The sequence below is a fragment of the Pan troglodytes genome, chromosome 7 (assembly GCF_028858775.2).
Source record: "Pan troglodytes isolate AG18354 chromosome 7, NHGRI_mPanTro3-v2.0_pri, whole genome shotgun sequence".
Lineage (NCBI taxonomy): Eukaryota > Metazoa > Chordata > Mammalia > Primates > Hominidae > Pan > Pan troglodytes.
Window position 1 is genome coordinate 61,111,183 of NC_072405.2, and position 14,958 is coordinate 61,126,140.

The following is a 14,958-nucleotide window of genomic DNA, read 5'->3' on the forward strand; positions in this document are numbered from 1 at the left end:
AAAAAGAATGAAATGCTATCATTCTAGGCAGCATGGATGAAGCTGGAGGACATCATGTTAAGTGAAGTAAGTCAGGCACAGAAAAGATAAATATTCTCGCTCATATGAGGGAGCTAAAAAAAAAAAGCTCATAGAAGTAGAGAGTAGAATGTTGGGTATTAGAAACTAAAGAGAGCCAGGCACGGTGGCTCACGCTTGTAATCCCAGCAGTTTGGGAGGCTGAGGCGGGCGGATCACTTGAGGTCAGGAGTTTGAGACCAGCTTGGCCAACATGGTAAACGCTGTCTCTACTAAAAATACAAAAATTAGCAGGGCGTGGTGGCACGTGCCTGTAGTCCCAGCTACTTGAGAGGCTGAGGCAGGAGAATCGCTTGAACCTGGAAGGCGGAGATTGCAGAGATCGCGCCACTGCACTCCAGCCTAGCGACAGAGCGAGACTCTGTCTCCGAAAAAAAAAAAGGCTAAAGAGGAGTGGGGAGGCATAGCTGGGGAGAGGTTGGTTAGTGAATATGAACTACAGTGAGACATGAGGAACAGGTTCTGGGGCTCTGCAGCACTGTAGGGTGAATCTGGTTAACCATAATTCATTGTATATTTTTTTAAAGCTGCAAAAGAAGGTTTTCAATGCTCACAATATGAAAAAGAATAAATGTTTGAGGCATACAAGTATCAAAATGTCACACTGTACCCCATAAATATGTACAATCATTATGTGTCAACTAAAAAGAAAAGGAAAAAATGTTTAAAAATAAAGTTAGACTATTTAACAGGATAAGAAAAATAAATACATACTCACAGGGTAGTTTTGCTAGGTCTGGGAGCACAGTGGACTCACTGCTAATCTTGTTAACAATCTAGCACATCTTTTGTAATCTAGGAAAAACATTTAAAGGTAAATTATATATAGTTACTAGAAATGTTGGGGAAATCCTGTTATTATTGTCACTAATTCATATAACAATAACTACAGTTTAATAAATACCTACTATGTTAAGTGCTGAAAATGGATTTTCTCATCAATTCTTTTAATAACACAGTCGGGAAGGTGCTATTCCTATCTTCACTTTAGAGATGAGACAAGAGACTCAAAATGTTAATTAATTACCCCATAACTAGTCAAAAGCTTTATCCCAAAGCACGTGCTTTCTCCACCATGCTTGGCTACCATTAGTCATTCTGCCTGTAATCCAATGTGATTAAATTTCTCTAGCCATTTAATACAAGTTGTTTTATTTTATTTTATTTTGGAATTTTAATTTATTTATTTACTTACTTATTTATTTATTTATTTAGAAGCCGGGTTGTAAGACTGGCTAATTTTTGTATTTTTGGTAGAGAAAGGGTTTCACCATGTTGCCAAGGCTGGTCTCAAATGCCTGAGCTCAAGCGATCCGCTTGCCTTGGCCTCCCAAAGTGCTGGGATTACAGTCGTGAGCCAACACTCCTGGCCTTTTGTTTAAAAGTTGTTTTTGAAAAAAATTATAATAAATACAACTTAACATGCTGAGTAAAAGTGAATATTCCTCAAGATGAGCAATCTAGTTAAAAAGAAACAAATGCTTAGAATTCATGTTCTTTAAAAGGAAAGTTGAGGCTTAGAAAGGAATTTTAAAACAGCGAACTGAGTTACCACACATAGTCATAATTTCGGCACTTCAAATGATAGCACTTAAATATTATGTTTAGAATTATTATTAACTTCAGTAACTTAAGTATCCAAAAGAATTCATTATAGCAACCTTCACATGCTATCATTACTCAGAAAAATCCAGCACCATTATATAAATGATGTGATATAAAAAATATTTACTTTAAAATAACTTATGAAAAAATTTTTACTTAGAGTTCACAGTCATCTCATTTTTTTCATTTATTTGAGACAGCACCCTATTTATGCCAAGGAATTCGAATCATGATAAAATGTTTAAATCCTAACAAACACTTTAGTCTTTAAGGAAATCTGGCTATTATCAGATTTGAGTAGATTCCCAATTAGAATGTGGTTTCATTCCTTACAGTGGCAACAGTACACACAAACCTTAGGTTCTGTCAGTGTTCTAAATCAGTGTTATAAATAGAATCTCAATGTTTAGTCTACTACTTCCCACCCACAGACATTTGAAGTTTAAAATTAAACGCATTTATTGTTGGATAATTAAAAAAAAAACCCACCCAAGTTACTTACAAGCTGGCGTTGAGCACTCCCTGGTATTGTAATAGAGTCGGTGGAAATGTTTGCTGCATTCTGGTGAAAATGTGACCGGCCCTAGAGCACAGGAAAAGAATGCTTATTATAAACATAGGCATGTTTTCCAAACAAATTTCCTAGCACTTTATGGGTGGATATAATACAACAGCACTTTACATCCTTCCATGCCCTTAAAAGAACGTGCCTGAGAGCTCTTCCCCCTACCCAGGCTCTGTGGGAGGTAGAGTTGTGGTCTATGAAAAATAATCTAAATTCATTCCATGTTCTCGATATCTCAAATAATGGATCCTTCACATTTAGGAGAACTGTCTAGAAAAATTAGAAGGAAAAAGCTCTGGACAGAAAATAAAAAGTCTGTAGTGAGCAAATTGAGTGGACGAGAAGTACAAACAATAAGTATCTTTGGTTTCTACTTTCTGTTTTTATTTAATAGCAATTAATGTTTACATGCCAAGACATTTATTCCATTTTCTAATTATAATAATTTGTGCCTTATTACTGTCTAGGATAATTGTAAAATGGGCAGGGCCTTGAGAAGTCCCTTGTCTCTCCCTTTAAATCCAAGGTGGGGCCCTTGGATTTAAAAACTTTCATCCCGGATGGCTCGTGTCTGTAATCCCAGCACTTTGGGAGGCCAAGGCAGGAGGATCACTTGAGCCCAGGAGTTCAAGAACAGCCTAAGCACCATAGCAAGACCCTGTTTCTACAAAAAATAAAAATGAAAAATGAGCCAGGCATGGCGGCACACGCCTGTAGTCCCACCTCAGTTACTCTAGAGCCTGAGGCAGGAGGATCCTTGAGCCCAGGAGTTGGAGGCTGCAGTGAGCTATGACTGCACCACTGCACTCCAGCCTGAGCAACAGAGTGAGACCCTATCTCTTAAAAAAAATACACATACAACAACAACAACAACAAAATGTTCATCCCTCCCTCCCTCTGGAGTCTGCTTCTTGTGGGGTCCACGGTCATGTCGCTCACAACTGCCTCGAAAGGCTCAACATCCTCACACATCCCTGTGCCCTGCAGGTGCATCTCCACTTGATCCTCAGGACCATCCTTTCCGTTAATAAACAGGTAGGGCCCTTGGACTTGACTAAGTGGGCAAACCACATCCTTCCCACATTACAGGCCTGAGGTGTAAAACAAGAAAAAAGTAGCTGGGATGACTGGGAACAGAGAGGCAATGCCAATAGTAAATATGGGGATGTACTGTTTAAAATAATTCAGTGATTTGCTAGAAATTGGGACATAGGACAATGTGCAAATGATTCACAAAGTTGATATGAAGAACAAAACAGTGTCATGGGACAGTATTTATCTGTGCTCAAGATGTGGCAGGTGGGCCCGGTGCAGTGGCTCACAACTATAATCCCAGTGCTTTGGGAGGCCAAGGCAGGAGGATCACTTGAGCCAGGAGTTCAAGACCAACCTGGGCAACATAGTGAGACCCCATATCTAAAGAAAATAAAAAATTCACTGAGTGTGATGGCACAGCAGTCCCAGCTGCTTCGGAGGCTGAGGTGGAAGTATCCCTTGAGCCTATTTGTTCAAGGCTGCAGTGAGCCATGATCTCACCACTGAACTCCAGCCTGAGTGATGGAGCCAGACCCTGTCTCAAAAATAAAAAACTTTTGGCCAGGCGCGGTGGCTCACACTTGTAATCCCAGCACTTTGGGAAGCCAAAGCAGGTGGATCACTTGAGGCCAGGAGTTTGAGACCAGCCTGGCAAATGTGGTGAAACCCCATCTCTACTAAAAATACAAAAAATTAGCCAGGTGTGGTGGCGCATGCCTGTAATCCCAGCTATTTGGGAGGCTGAGGCAGGAGAATCGCTTGAACTCGGGAGGTGGAGGTTGCAGTGAGCCGAGATCGCACCACTGTGCTCCAGCCTGGGCAACAAGAGCGAAACTCTGTCTCAGAAAAAAAAAATAATAATAAATAAATATATTTTTAAAAGATGTAGCATATGAAAGTCTGTCCCTCCCTGTTCAAAAAATTTCTATTGCCCCCTCCCTCCCTACCCCCACCTGGTTGGGGAACATAGTCTGAATTCCCTAGCATGCCACTTAAGATTATCCACAACATGACTCCAACCTACCTTTCCAGCCATATATTTGACCAGGGCCAAATACGTCCCTACCTAAGTCCACTCACAGTCCGTGCACACCTGTCCTTGCCTAAACCACACCCGGTGTCTTCATGGCTTACTCAATGCACTCCTTCTGAACAGAAGGTCTCCCTCACCACGGGAAAGCCTTATTCGTCCCTTAAAGCCCACCTTAAATACTGTGTCTACTACAAGCCTTTCTTGGTAGTTCTTGGCCACTTCATTCACTTCCTGTGTATGCTTAAAAAGTGGTTCATACTTCTATTACTTATTAAGGGCTGGTTTACATTACAGTTAACACAAGTTAGTAGCATCTGTCCATCTCCCCAACTGGACCGTGAGTCCCCTACAGACATTTATTTTCATATCCCTAGTGCCTGACATAGTATTCTGCACACAGTCTTTTTATTTCGTTAATGGAATCACTGATACATTTTGGACTTACCTGTGAAATGCTTTATGAATTTGTCTTTTAAGTTAGAGTCTCTTGGGAATATTTCTGAAAAGAAAAAAAAAACCATCAGAATTTATTGAATGCATTTCTCCCATTTAAAAATATCCTTAATATGCTAAATACTTAATAAGGCACTAAACACATGGATTTGTGACAGTTTATTTAGCTGATCCCAAACTGGTTTCTCCAGCCCTGACCATTTCCTGGGCTCCAAAACTGCAGTACAACTCACTACTTGCTCTATGGCATGAAGGGTACCTTACAGATCTCTCAAAAGTGTACAGCCGCAATGGAAGGTCTCCTTTTCCTCTGCCCAGACCTGTTTCTCCCGTGTTCCTCAGTCCACTGAAGACTGACTGAAGTGGCATCACTCTTGATCAGGCCCCAGCTCAAGAAGTTATGCTTGACTTCCTTTTTCCCTCACCCCTACACCCAAACCATGAGTTAGTTTTATGTATTTCACTTCCAACAAATTATTCCAGACCCACTCACTTCTTTCTCCTTCCCTCAACATGAGTCTGGCCCAAGCCATCGTCCTTTTGTGACCGTGCCTTGGCAGTGGCCTCCTAACCCCTCTTCTCCTCCCCATAATCGTCTTTCTCCCCAGTAGCCAGAACAAACAAACAGAAATGTACTATAAGTCATGATCTCTCCCACTTGGAAGGTTTTGCGCTTAATACATAATAAAATTTAAAAATAAAATTGTATCTCAGGCTTTACCTTCTACTCACTAAAACTACACCATCCAGAAAATGCAATTTATACAAACAATCGGGAGCATGTGCAACTCTTTCAAAGGAAGAGAAAACTTAAACTTTAGTAAAATAGTTGAGCCTCAAGGTTTGTTGGTAGGTATACATTTAAACTTACAACATTTTAAGAATATAATGGGGAAGTGAACGTTTGTCATCCCCCTCTAGGAGAGTCTGAGCCATCACGGTAATGAGTGTGACTTCGCCAGGACAAGGCAGTGGTGACTGAGGCTTGGTAAATGCAGATGCAGGGATTCTAACTGTTCCTTACATGCCATGAGCTCCTGAGGGACGTGGGAACACTTCCCTGTGCAGGGAGCTCCCCAGTTCAGGGCAGCCTTATGTGAGTTCAGGGCCTGGTTCAGAGCGTGATTGTGTGGGTGCAGCAGGAATGCAGAGAGATCGGAGCTCCCCCCCATTTGACAATGAACACCTGCACTTTACAAACAATTAAAACTAATCCTGAAAAACAAAGCAGCAGTAAAATGAAAGTACTTCATATAAACCTTTCCTCTTCTCTTCAATAATGCTCCAGCCCGAACATAGGTCTTTTCCCCTGTACTTCCCAGAAACCAAAAGCAACAAATTGGCTTCTGTGGTGTCAATATTTGGGCCAGGTAGTTACACTGGTGCTTTCTGAAAAATGAATGAGCTGAGTACAGCAGAAGCATCTACTGTGGCTAAGGCATGCTCAAAGACTTTATAAATAATTCTATTTCCAAAAGCATTTTAGAGTATAATTTTAATCTCTAGACCCTGTGACAATGATGACACTCAGGTGTGTAGAAAATTACATATTTTAAGTAAATTACCCTCCTCATCTCCACCCCATAGCACATTTTATAACTTCTATCAAAGCAGATGTCACATTCTGGTTAGCATGATGGGGCACCGTGTGTGTCTGTCTTCCCCACAATTATGGCTTCCTGAGGAAAGGGATGCGGTCTTGTCCCCCTGTACAACCCGGCTTTGCTGGCAGAGGCACCTGGCACATGTTCAAGGAATAGGAAGCCAAGAGGGTTGCTACCGCTCAAATGGAAACATCAGTGCCTCCTTGTACTCAGTACAGCCCACCAAGAAAACCAGAATTTCAATACACTTGAATTTTAACTTCAAAACCACAAACATCACATAGGAATACAAGAATGTACAACAGATTGATTTAGCTGAAACAGAAAAGTGGTGTTTAAGTTGACACCCGAAGTAACAAGCCAGAGATAAGAAGGTAAGAAGAGATGGGAATGGGGAAGATTGCAGCGTGTTCAAGTATTGGGGGAAATGTCCAGAGCTGCTGAAGAAGAGGTGGGTGAGACAAGGCTGCAGGTGCAGGTAGGCTTTAGAGTTAAGTCGTACACAAACTTTGTGCTTAATTCTGTGGGTGATGAGAAGTCAAAAGGCTTTAGGCAAAGGAATGGTACGGTTAAGCTATTTTCAAAAGACCGTTGAGGGAGGGAGGGAATGGGGAGAATTGGCCAAAGGATACAAAGCTGCAGATGGGTAGGATGAGCAAGTCTAGAAGTCTAATGCATGGCAGAAGGACTGCAGGGAATAATGATGGGTTGTATGTGGGATAATGACTAAGAGAGCAGAGTTCAGGAGTTCTCACCACCAAAAAAAAAGGGCAACTGTGAGATGATGGATATGATTTGCTTGACCACAGTAACCACTGCACTCTGTATACATATATCAAAAATTATGCTGCATACTCTAAAGACATACAATAAAAATAAACAAAATTATATACACCATTCAAACATTTTTTAATAAATAAATTTTGTTTTTTTGAGACAGGGTCTTGCTCTGTTGCCCAGGCTGGAGTGCAATGGTGCGATCACAGCTCACTGTAGCCTCCACCACCTGGGCTCAAGCGATCCTCCCACCTTAGCCTCCCAAAGTGTTGGAATTAGAGGCATGAGCCACTGAGCCCAGCATAAACTATTTTTAATAATAAAAAACAATTATGCCTAAGTATTGTGAAAGGAAAATAAATCTCAGGACCCCAAAATCACTAAGCCAAGGGAAAAGTCAAGCTGGGAACTATGTCAGGCAAACCTGCCTCCCATTAATTCCTAAATAATATAGTTACAAAGATAAAAAGCTACATACATCCCTCATGATTTGCCCACAAGAAAATTCTTTGTGGATGGAGGACAGACAGAACTCAAAGTCATCCCTCTGAGGCTCACCTGAGACAAATGCATATGATTGCTTCCTCTGCCCTATTGTTATGTAAAAATGCAGATTCACTGAGCCACACTAAATTATGTATTCAGTGGAAGACTGATCAAAGAATCAAAAGAATGCAAACTTTTGTCTCTTATCTACTTTTGACCTGGAACCCCCCCCACACCCACCTCCCTCCCTGCACACACCCCTTTCCCCTCAAACCCGATTCCCCTCCCCCATCCTCCTTCAACTTGTCTTACCTTACTGAACCCAACCAATGTACATCTTACACATATTGATTGATGTGTCATATCTCCCTAAAATGCATAAAAGCAAGCTGTACCCCAATCACCTTGAGCACATGTCAGCAGGACCGCCTGAGGCTGTGTCATGGGTGCATCCTTAACCTTGACAAAATAAACTTTCTAAATTGATTGAGACCTGTCTCAGATACTTTTTGGTTTACAGTACAGAGGGCAAAGAATAGATGCAGAGAGATAAGTTAAAAGGTTTACAGTCATGTGCTGTTTAATGATGGAAATATGTTCTGAGAAATGCATCGTTAGGAGATTCCTCCATTGTGGGAGCATCATAGAGTGCACTTACATAAACCTTGGTGGTAGAGTCTCCTGCACACTCAGCTATATGGTATAGCCTATTGCTCCTAGGCTACAAAACCTGTTGTGTTGAATACTGTAGGTAGCTGTAACACCATGGTGAGTATTTGTGAATCTTAACATATCTATACATAGAAAAGGAACAGTAAAAATACAGTATTATAATCTTATAGGACCACCATGGTATATGCAGTCTGTAGATGACAAAATGTCCTTTTGTGGCACGTGACTGTAACTGTATTGACTAGCACTGGCCTATGCAGGGGCTAGCAAACAACAGCTCCTGAGGCAGATCCAGCTTGCTCCTGTGTTTGTGAATAAAGCTCTGCTGCAACATGCCCACATCCATTTGTTTAGGGGTCGCCAGTGGCTGCTTTTTCACTACAAGGGCAGAACTGAGTAGTTGTTGCAGAGATACTATGGCTCACTGTAGAAAGCAGAAAAGTTCCTCTTCAAAGGTCGTCTTGCTTTAAAAATAAAATAATAGACACTAGGAATAATAGCTCCTTACTCCAAAGCCTCCTATCAACTATTAGTTCTCATAATTTAGCCCAGTTAGTTGCTTTGGCTTACTCAGGCATGTCTGGACAGGCCCAGGCAAGTCTTAGCTCACAGCTTATGCCCCTTCCTTATTTGGAAATGTTATTGCTTCCTTAAACCTTTCATAAGCAACTTCGTTTTCTTCTTGGTTCTCCCTTGCACTTACCTATTTAGGGAAGTTTTAGGTTATTAGCAAATCAGGTATCAGTTTAAGACTGTGAGGTCCAGCTCCAGCCAATGGATGCAGGACACAGCAGTAAGGACAACCCAAATGCGTAAGGGATAAATATGTCTGCTTTTCCTTTGTTCAGGTGTGTTCTTGCCATTGTTCCATCTGTGAGGGGCACCCTTTCTGCAGAAAGTAAAGATTGCCTTGCTGAGAGATCCTTTGTCTCTGTGCTGACTTTTCTTTGCAGCACTGATTATCTGCTTCTAACACTCACAAAGCCCAAAATATTGACTATGTGGCCCTTTCTAAAGAAAGTTTGCCAGTGCCTGCCCTGCAGCACACTCCTATTTGCAGTAAAAACAAATTAAAATGGTGGGAGGCACCAGGGAGCAGAATTCTGGGGTGGAGAGAAGAGATATTTTTCCATGCACACCCTTTTTGTTATTTTTAACTTTTTTGAATATAAATCTGTATTAATTTTTCAATAAAAACTGATTGAAAATGAATTTGCATTTAGTGACTAGATGCACGCAGTAGTTTTTGATCCACAAAATATTAAATAAACAACTGAATATAAGAAAATTACCCCAGGCCGGGCATGGTGGCTCACGCCCATAATTCCAACACTTTGGGAGGCTGAGGCAGGTGGATCACCTGAGGTCAGGAGTTCGAGACCAGCCTGACCAACATGGCGAAACCCCATCTCCATTAAAAATACAAAAAAATTAGCCGAGCGTGGTAGCGTGTGCCAGAAATCCCAGCTACTCGGAAGGCTGAGGCAGGAGAATCAATTGAACCTGTGAGGTGGAGGTTGTAGTGAGCCAAGATCGCACCACTGCACTCCAGCCTGGGTGACAGAGCAAGACTCCATCTCAAAATAAATAAATAAATAAATATAAATAACTAAGTAAAAAGAAAACTCCCCGCAAACAACAAAACTAGTTGATTTCTCTCTGATGGAAAATGTTCTAAGAGAGCAGCATCTACAATGAGATAAATGGGAGCCACACATGTAATTCTAAATGTTTAGTAGCCACATTCAAAAAGTAAAAAGAAACGTGTGAATTAATTTAATAATTTGGCCAGTCACAGCGGCTCACGCCTGTCATCCCAGCACTTTGGGAGGATGAGGCTGGAGGATCACTTGGGCCCAGGAGTTTGAGACCAGCCCAGGCAACATAGTGAGACCTCATTTCTAAAATTAAAATTAAAATTAAAAATAATTTATTTTAACTAAGTATAGCCAAAGTGTTACCATTTCAACTTGTTATCAACAATATTAATTACTAATGAGATACTTTACTTTTTTTGCACTAAGTTTTCAAAATTCAGGGTGTATTTTGCACATTCAGCACATCTCAGTTTGAACCAGCCACATGTCAAGTGCTCAGTAGCCTCATGGCTTGTGGATGTGGTGTTGGATGGCACAAGTCTGAAATGTAACTTTACGCTGGGTGCAGTGGCTTATGCCTGTAATCTCGGCACTTTGGGAGGCCGAGGCCAGTGGATCGCCTGAGGTCAGGAGTTCAAGACCAGCCTGGTCAACATGGTGAAACTCTGTGTCTACTAAAAATACAAAAACATTAGCCGGGCATGATGGCACACACCTGTAATCCCAGCTACTCAGGAGGCTGAGGCAGGAGAATCACTTGAACCTAGGAGGCAGAGGTTACAGTGAGCTGAGATCGTGCACTCCAGCCTGGGCGACAAGAGCGAGACTCCGTCTCAAAAGAAAAAAAAAAAAGAAGAAAAAATAAAATAAAATGTAAGCTTCAAATGACAACTAGATATGAGGAAGAAGTGCTAGTGTTCTATAGCACTGTAAGATGACTACAGTAAACAATAATATACTGTACAATTTCAAGTAGCTAGAAGGAGGATATTGAATGTTCCCAACACAAAAAAATGATAATTGTTTGAGATGGATACGCTAATGACCCTGGTCAGATCACTGTGCATTATATATATTGAAACATCACTATGTACCCATTATTTGCCAATTAAAAATAATATAAAATGTATGCTTCATTCCTGTGATATATAATTACAATTATATAAAAGATTACATTATTTGGGAGGGTTAAAATCAAACAGGTCTCTAGGTAATGCATGATCATTATCTTGGAACAATTTGAATAAATGACTACCTCATTCATCCAATTTGTAAAAGTTTCTAGTTTTTATTTACTAAAACAGTTGCCATCTGCAGCCCTCCTCAATTGTAAGTTTACAAAATCTTTTAAAGAAATAGATGTGCATATATATGTACATATATATGTTGGCATACTATCTCTTATTCTTATATTCTTGCTTAAAAATGAGCCATGATCTTGTGAAATAACAAAAAATATAATGCAGTACAACCAGAAAACAAAATAATTGAAAATGTTTACTGTTTGCTTCTACCTGCATATAATTTGACTATCTTCCATAAAGATAATTTGTTCTGACATGATTTACTGTTGACAAGCCTTGTTAATTGATCCTCAGTCCTTTGTGAGGTACTATGGAACATTATTTTATGTTTCAATCTAGCATTACATTAGGTACTTAAATCAAAATGTTTGCTGTACAGTTCTTTGAGTTATTTATTTTAAAGACAAGACACTACTAATCTCATTACTAATCAATACTAATAAATCTAATCATTGTATAACAAGTTCCCATTTCAAAAATAAGAACAATTACCTTTATTACAGCAGTACTGAGAGAATTATAGATGAGAACTGTTTTTGGAGAAAAATTCAAATTTAATTTCAATATGACAAAAAATTCAAATTTGTAAAATATATAGCAGAAAAAGCTATACTACATTAAATATAGTATATATATTAAATATATAATAGTAGAAAAATCTACTTCAACTTCTGCCTTCATCGTAACATGAAGTTCTCCTGTGTCTCTGTATCTTCCCATGGCTGTCATCTTATTAACAACACCAGTTGTATTGAAAAAGGGCCGACTCTAGTATGACCTTTTAAATATATTAAAGTTGACTTTTAAATATATTCAAGAAATTTTTTTTAAAAATACTAAATTGGCCGGGCACGGTGTCTCATGTCTGTAATCTCAGCACTTTGGGAGGCTGAGGCAGGCAGATCACTTGAGGTCAGGAGTTCGAGACCAGCCTGGCCAACATGGTGAAACCCCATCTCTACTAAAAATACAAAAATTAGTCAGGCGTGGTGGCACACACCTGCAATCCCAGCTACTCGAGAGGCCAAGGCAGGAGAATCACTGGAACCAGGGAGGCGGAGGTTGCAGTGAGCCCAGGTCGCGCCACTGCACTCCAGCCTGGGTGCCAGAGTGAGACTCCATCTCAAAAATAAATAAATACATAAAAATACTAAATTAAAAGCATTTAAAAATAAACTGTCATAAAATGTGTGCCTTCTTCTTTCCTTATGTAGTTACATAACATCTGTACCAGTATATACTTGTACATGTATAAATATTTGTAAATACATTTTTTTATATCATGCTTCTTCTATTACAGTTTAAGATATTTAAATAGAGGGATGTATGTGTGTAACTCTCTTTTTTACACACACATTAGCTGGGTGGTTTAATGAGACCTAAATGCCATTTAGGCTGTAAATTACGCAGAGGATAAAAAAGTAAACTCAAATTGGTTGCTTATTATCTTCTAAATTTTTGCTACGTTCTACAGACTAGCAGTGTTAGCATCTTCTGGGAGCATGTTAGAAATGCAAACCAAGCCCAGACTTACAGTCAGACTTTTATTTTACTGGAACACAGTATGTTGGATAGACTCCCATTGGTACAATTTTGTGTGGCGCTTTTGAGCTGCAGAGACAGAGTTGAGTAGTTGCAAGCACTTTCTCAAACTTTACATACAGAATAAGTACAGATGGATTCTGCCTTCAGAAACGACCATATATTGTGTATTTGTTTTGTAGGGCTGCCATAACAAAGTTCTAGAAATGGGATGGCTTATATCAACAGAGACTTGCTCTCTCACAGTTCTGGAGGCAAGAAGTCTGAAATCAAGATGTGGGCAGGGCCATGCTTTCTCTGAAGTCTTGAGGGAAGGATCCTTCCTTGCCTGTTCCAGCTCTGGTGGCTGCCGGCAACCCTTGGCATTCTTTGGCTTGTGGATGCTTCACTCCAATCTCTGCCTTCATTGCCACATGGAGTTCTCCTGTGTCTCTCTATCTTCCCATGGCCATCATCTTATTGAGACATCAGTTATACTGAAAAAGGGCCAATTCTACTCCAGTATGACCTCATCATAACTAATTACATCTGCAATGACCCTATTTCCCAATAGGGCCACACTCTGAGGCACTAGGGGACTAGATCCTCAATGTATTTTGAGGAAGAGGAACACAATTAAATTCCTAATGTATGAAATCTGAATTCACTGAACAAATAAATTGGAATTAGCTATCTGCATTATAAAAGTTAATTATTTTCACAATAATTTGCTCAAAATTATTTTTAAATGATTTAACCAAGACATCAAAAAACATGACTTATTTACAAAATTTCAATGGGGCATAACTTTTATATAAATAAATATATTCTGTAATGTGAGGTTTTATTACAACCTCCTGTGAAAGAAATCAGCTAGTCAATTTAGCCAATGCAAGTTGTAAAGACCCACCTACAAAGAATATCCTGACTGAAAAACTTCCAAAAATAGAAAATATTTATTTTTATTTTTATTTTTTTAGAGACAGAGTCTTGCCCTGTCACCACAGCTGGAGTGCAGTGGTACAATCATAGCTCACTGCAGCTTCAAACTGCTGGGCTTAAGCAGTCCTCCTGCCTCAGCCTCCCAAGTAGCTAGGACAACAGGCATGCCACCATGCCCGGCTAATTCATTTTTTTTTACTTTTTGTAGAGAAGGGGTCTTACTTTGTTGCCCAAGCTGGTCCTGAACTCGTGGCCTCAAGAGATCCTCCTGCCTCAGCCTCCCAAAGAGTTGAGATTTCAGGTGTGAGCCACTTTGCCTGACCAGAAATATTTTTAAAACATCACTCACTCCAGGTTATTTATATTATTTAAAGTTTTTGTAGCAGTGTTATTTGGATTTTTTTCTTATTTTCTAAGTAGCTTTTGAAAAAATAAATTATTTATTTATAATTATTCTTTCTGTGACAAATAGCTTTAAAAGGCAGTATTTATATCCTAAAACTAAAACCCAAAGTTTTGGAAGATGTCAACCATCTTCAAGAGTGATATAAAATTTTTAAAATAAGTCTTTTATTATTGAGCAGTTTTAGATGCACAGAAAAATTAAATAATACAAAGCATTCCCATATGCCCTGCCCTGGTGTCTCCTATTATTAACATTACATTAGTATGGCACATTTCTTGCAATTAGTGAACCAATACTGGTACATTCTTACTCACTAAAGTCCATACTCCTTTCAGATTTCTGTCACTTTTCCTTGATGTCCTTTTTTGTCCCAGGATTCCACATTGCACTTAGTCATTATGTCTCCTTAGGCGCCTCTTGGCCGTGATAGTCTCTCAAAATTTCCTTGTTTTGGTAACTTTGAGCATTTGGAGGAGTCTTTGTCAGGTATGTTGTAGAATGTCCCTCATTTGAGATTTGCCTGATGTTTTCCTTGTGATTAAACTGAGATTACGGGTGTTAGGGAGGAAGACCACCGAGGCAAATGCCATTTTCATCACATCCTGTGAAGGGTGCACACTTTTAGTGTAATTTATGTTTGCTGGTGTTGACCTTGACCTCCTGGCTGAGTCCCTGTGTGTCAGGATTCTTACTGCAAAGCTACTCCTTCCCCACCCTAGTCCCCCAGCCCCGTACTGTACTTCTCAGAAGGAGGTCACTATGCTCAGCCCACACTTGAGGACTGGGGAGTTGTGTCCCTTCTTTGAGGACATAGTATCTACATGCATTATTTAGAATTCTTCCACATAAGAGGTTTGTCTTTTCTCCTCCAGTTATTTA

At 39.9% G+C, this 14,958-nt stretch overlaps 1 protein-coding gene across 2 annotated transcripts in view; it reads right to left on the reverse strand.

The window, feature by feature from the left end:
* The window catches only part of ALKAL1 (ALK and LTK ligand 1), a 31,820-nt gene that overhangs the window by 4,014 nt on the left and 12,848 nt on the right, over window positions 1–14,958 (reverse strand). Inside the window, exons 2-4 of one of the 2 annotated variants that reach the window (XM_001149038.6) lie at window positions 4,762–4,815; window positions 2,186–2,266; window positions 797–873 (exon numbers count right to left, since the gene is read on the reverse strand). In XM_001149038.6, the coding sequence (XP_001149038.1) occupies window positions 809–873; window positions 2,186–2,266; window positions 4,762–4,815 (200 nt within the window). In that variant the 3' untranslated portion in view covers window positions 797–808. The remainder of the gene's footprint in view (window positions 1–796; window positions 874–2,185; window positions 2,267–4,761; window positions 4,816–14,958) is intronic. The other variant, XM_009455381.4, reaches the window with a different exon arrangement.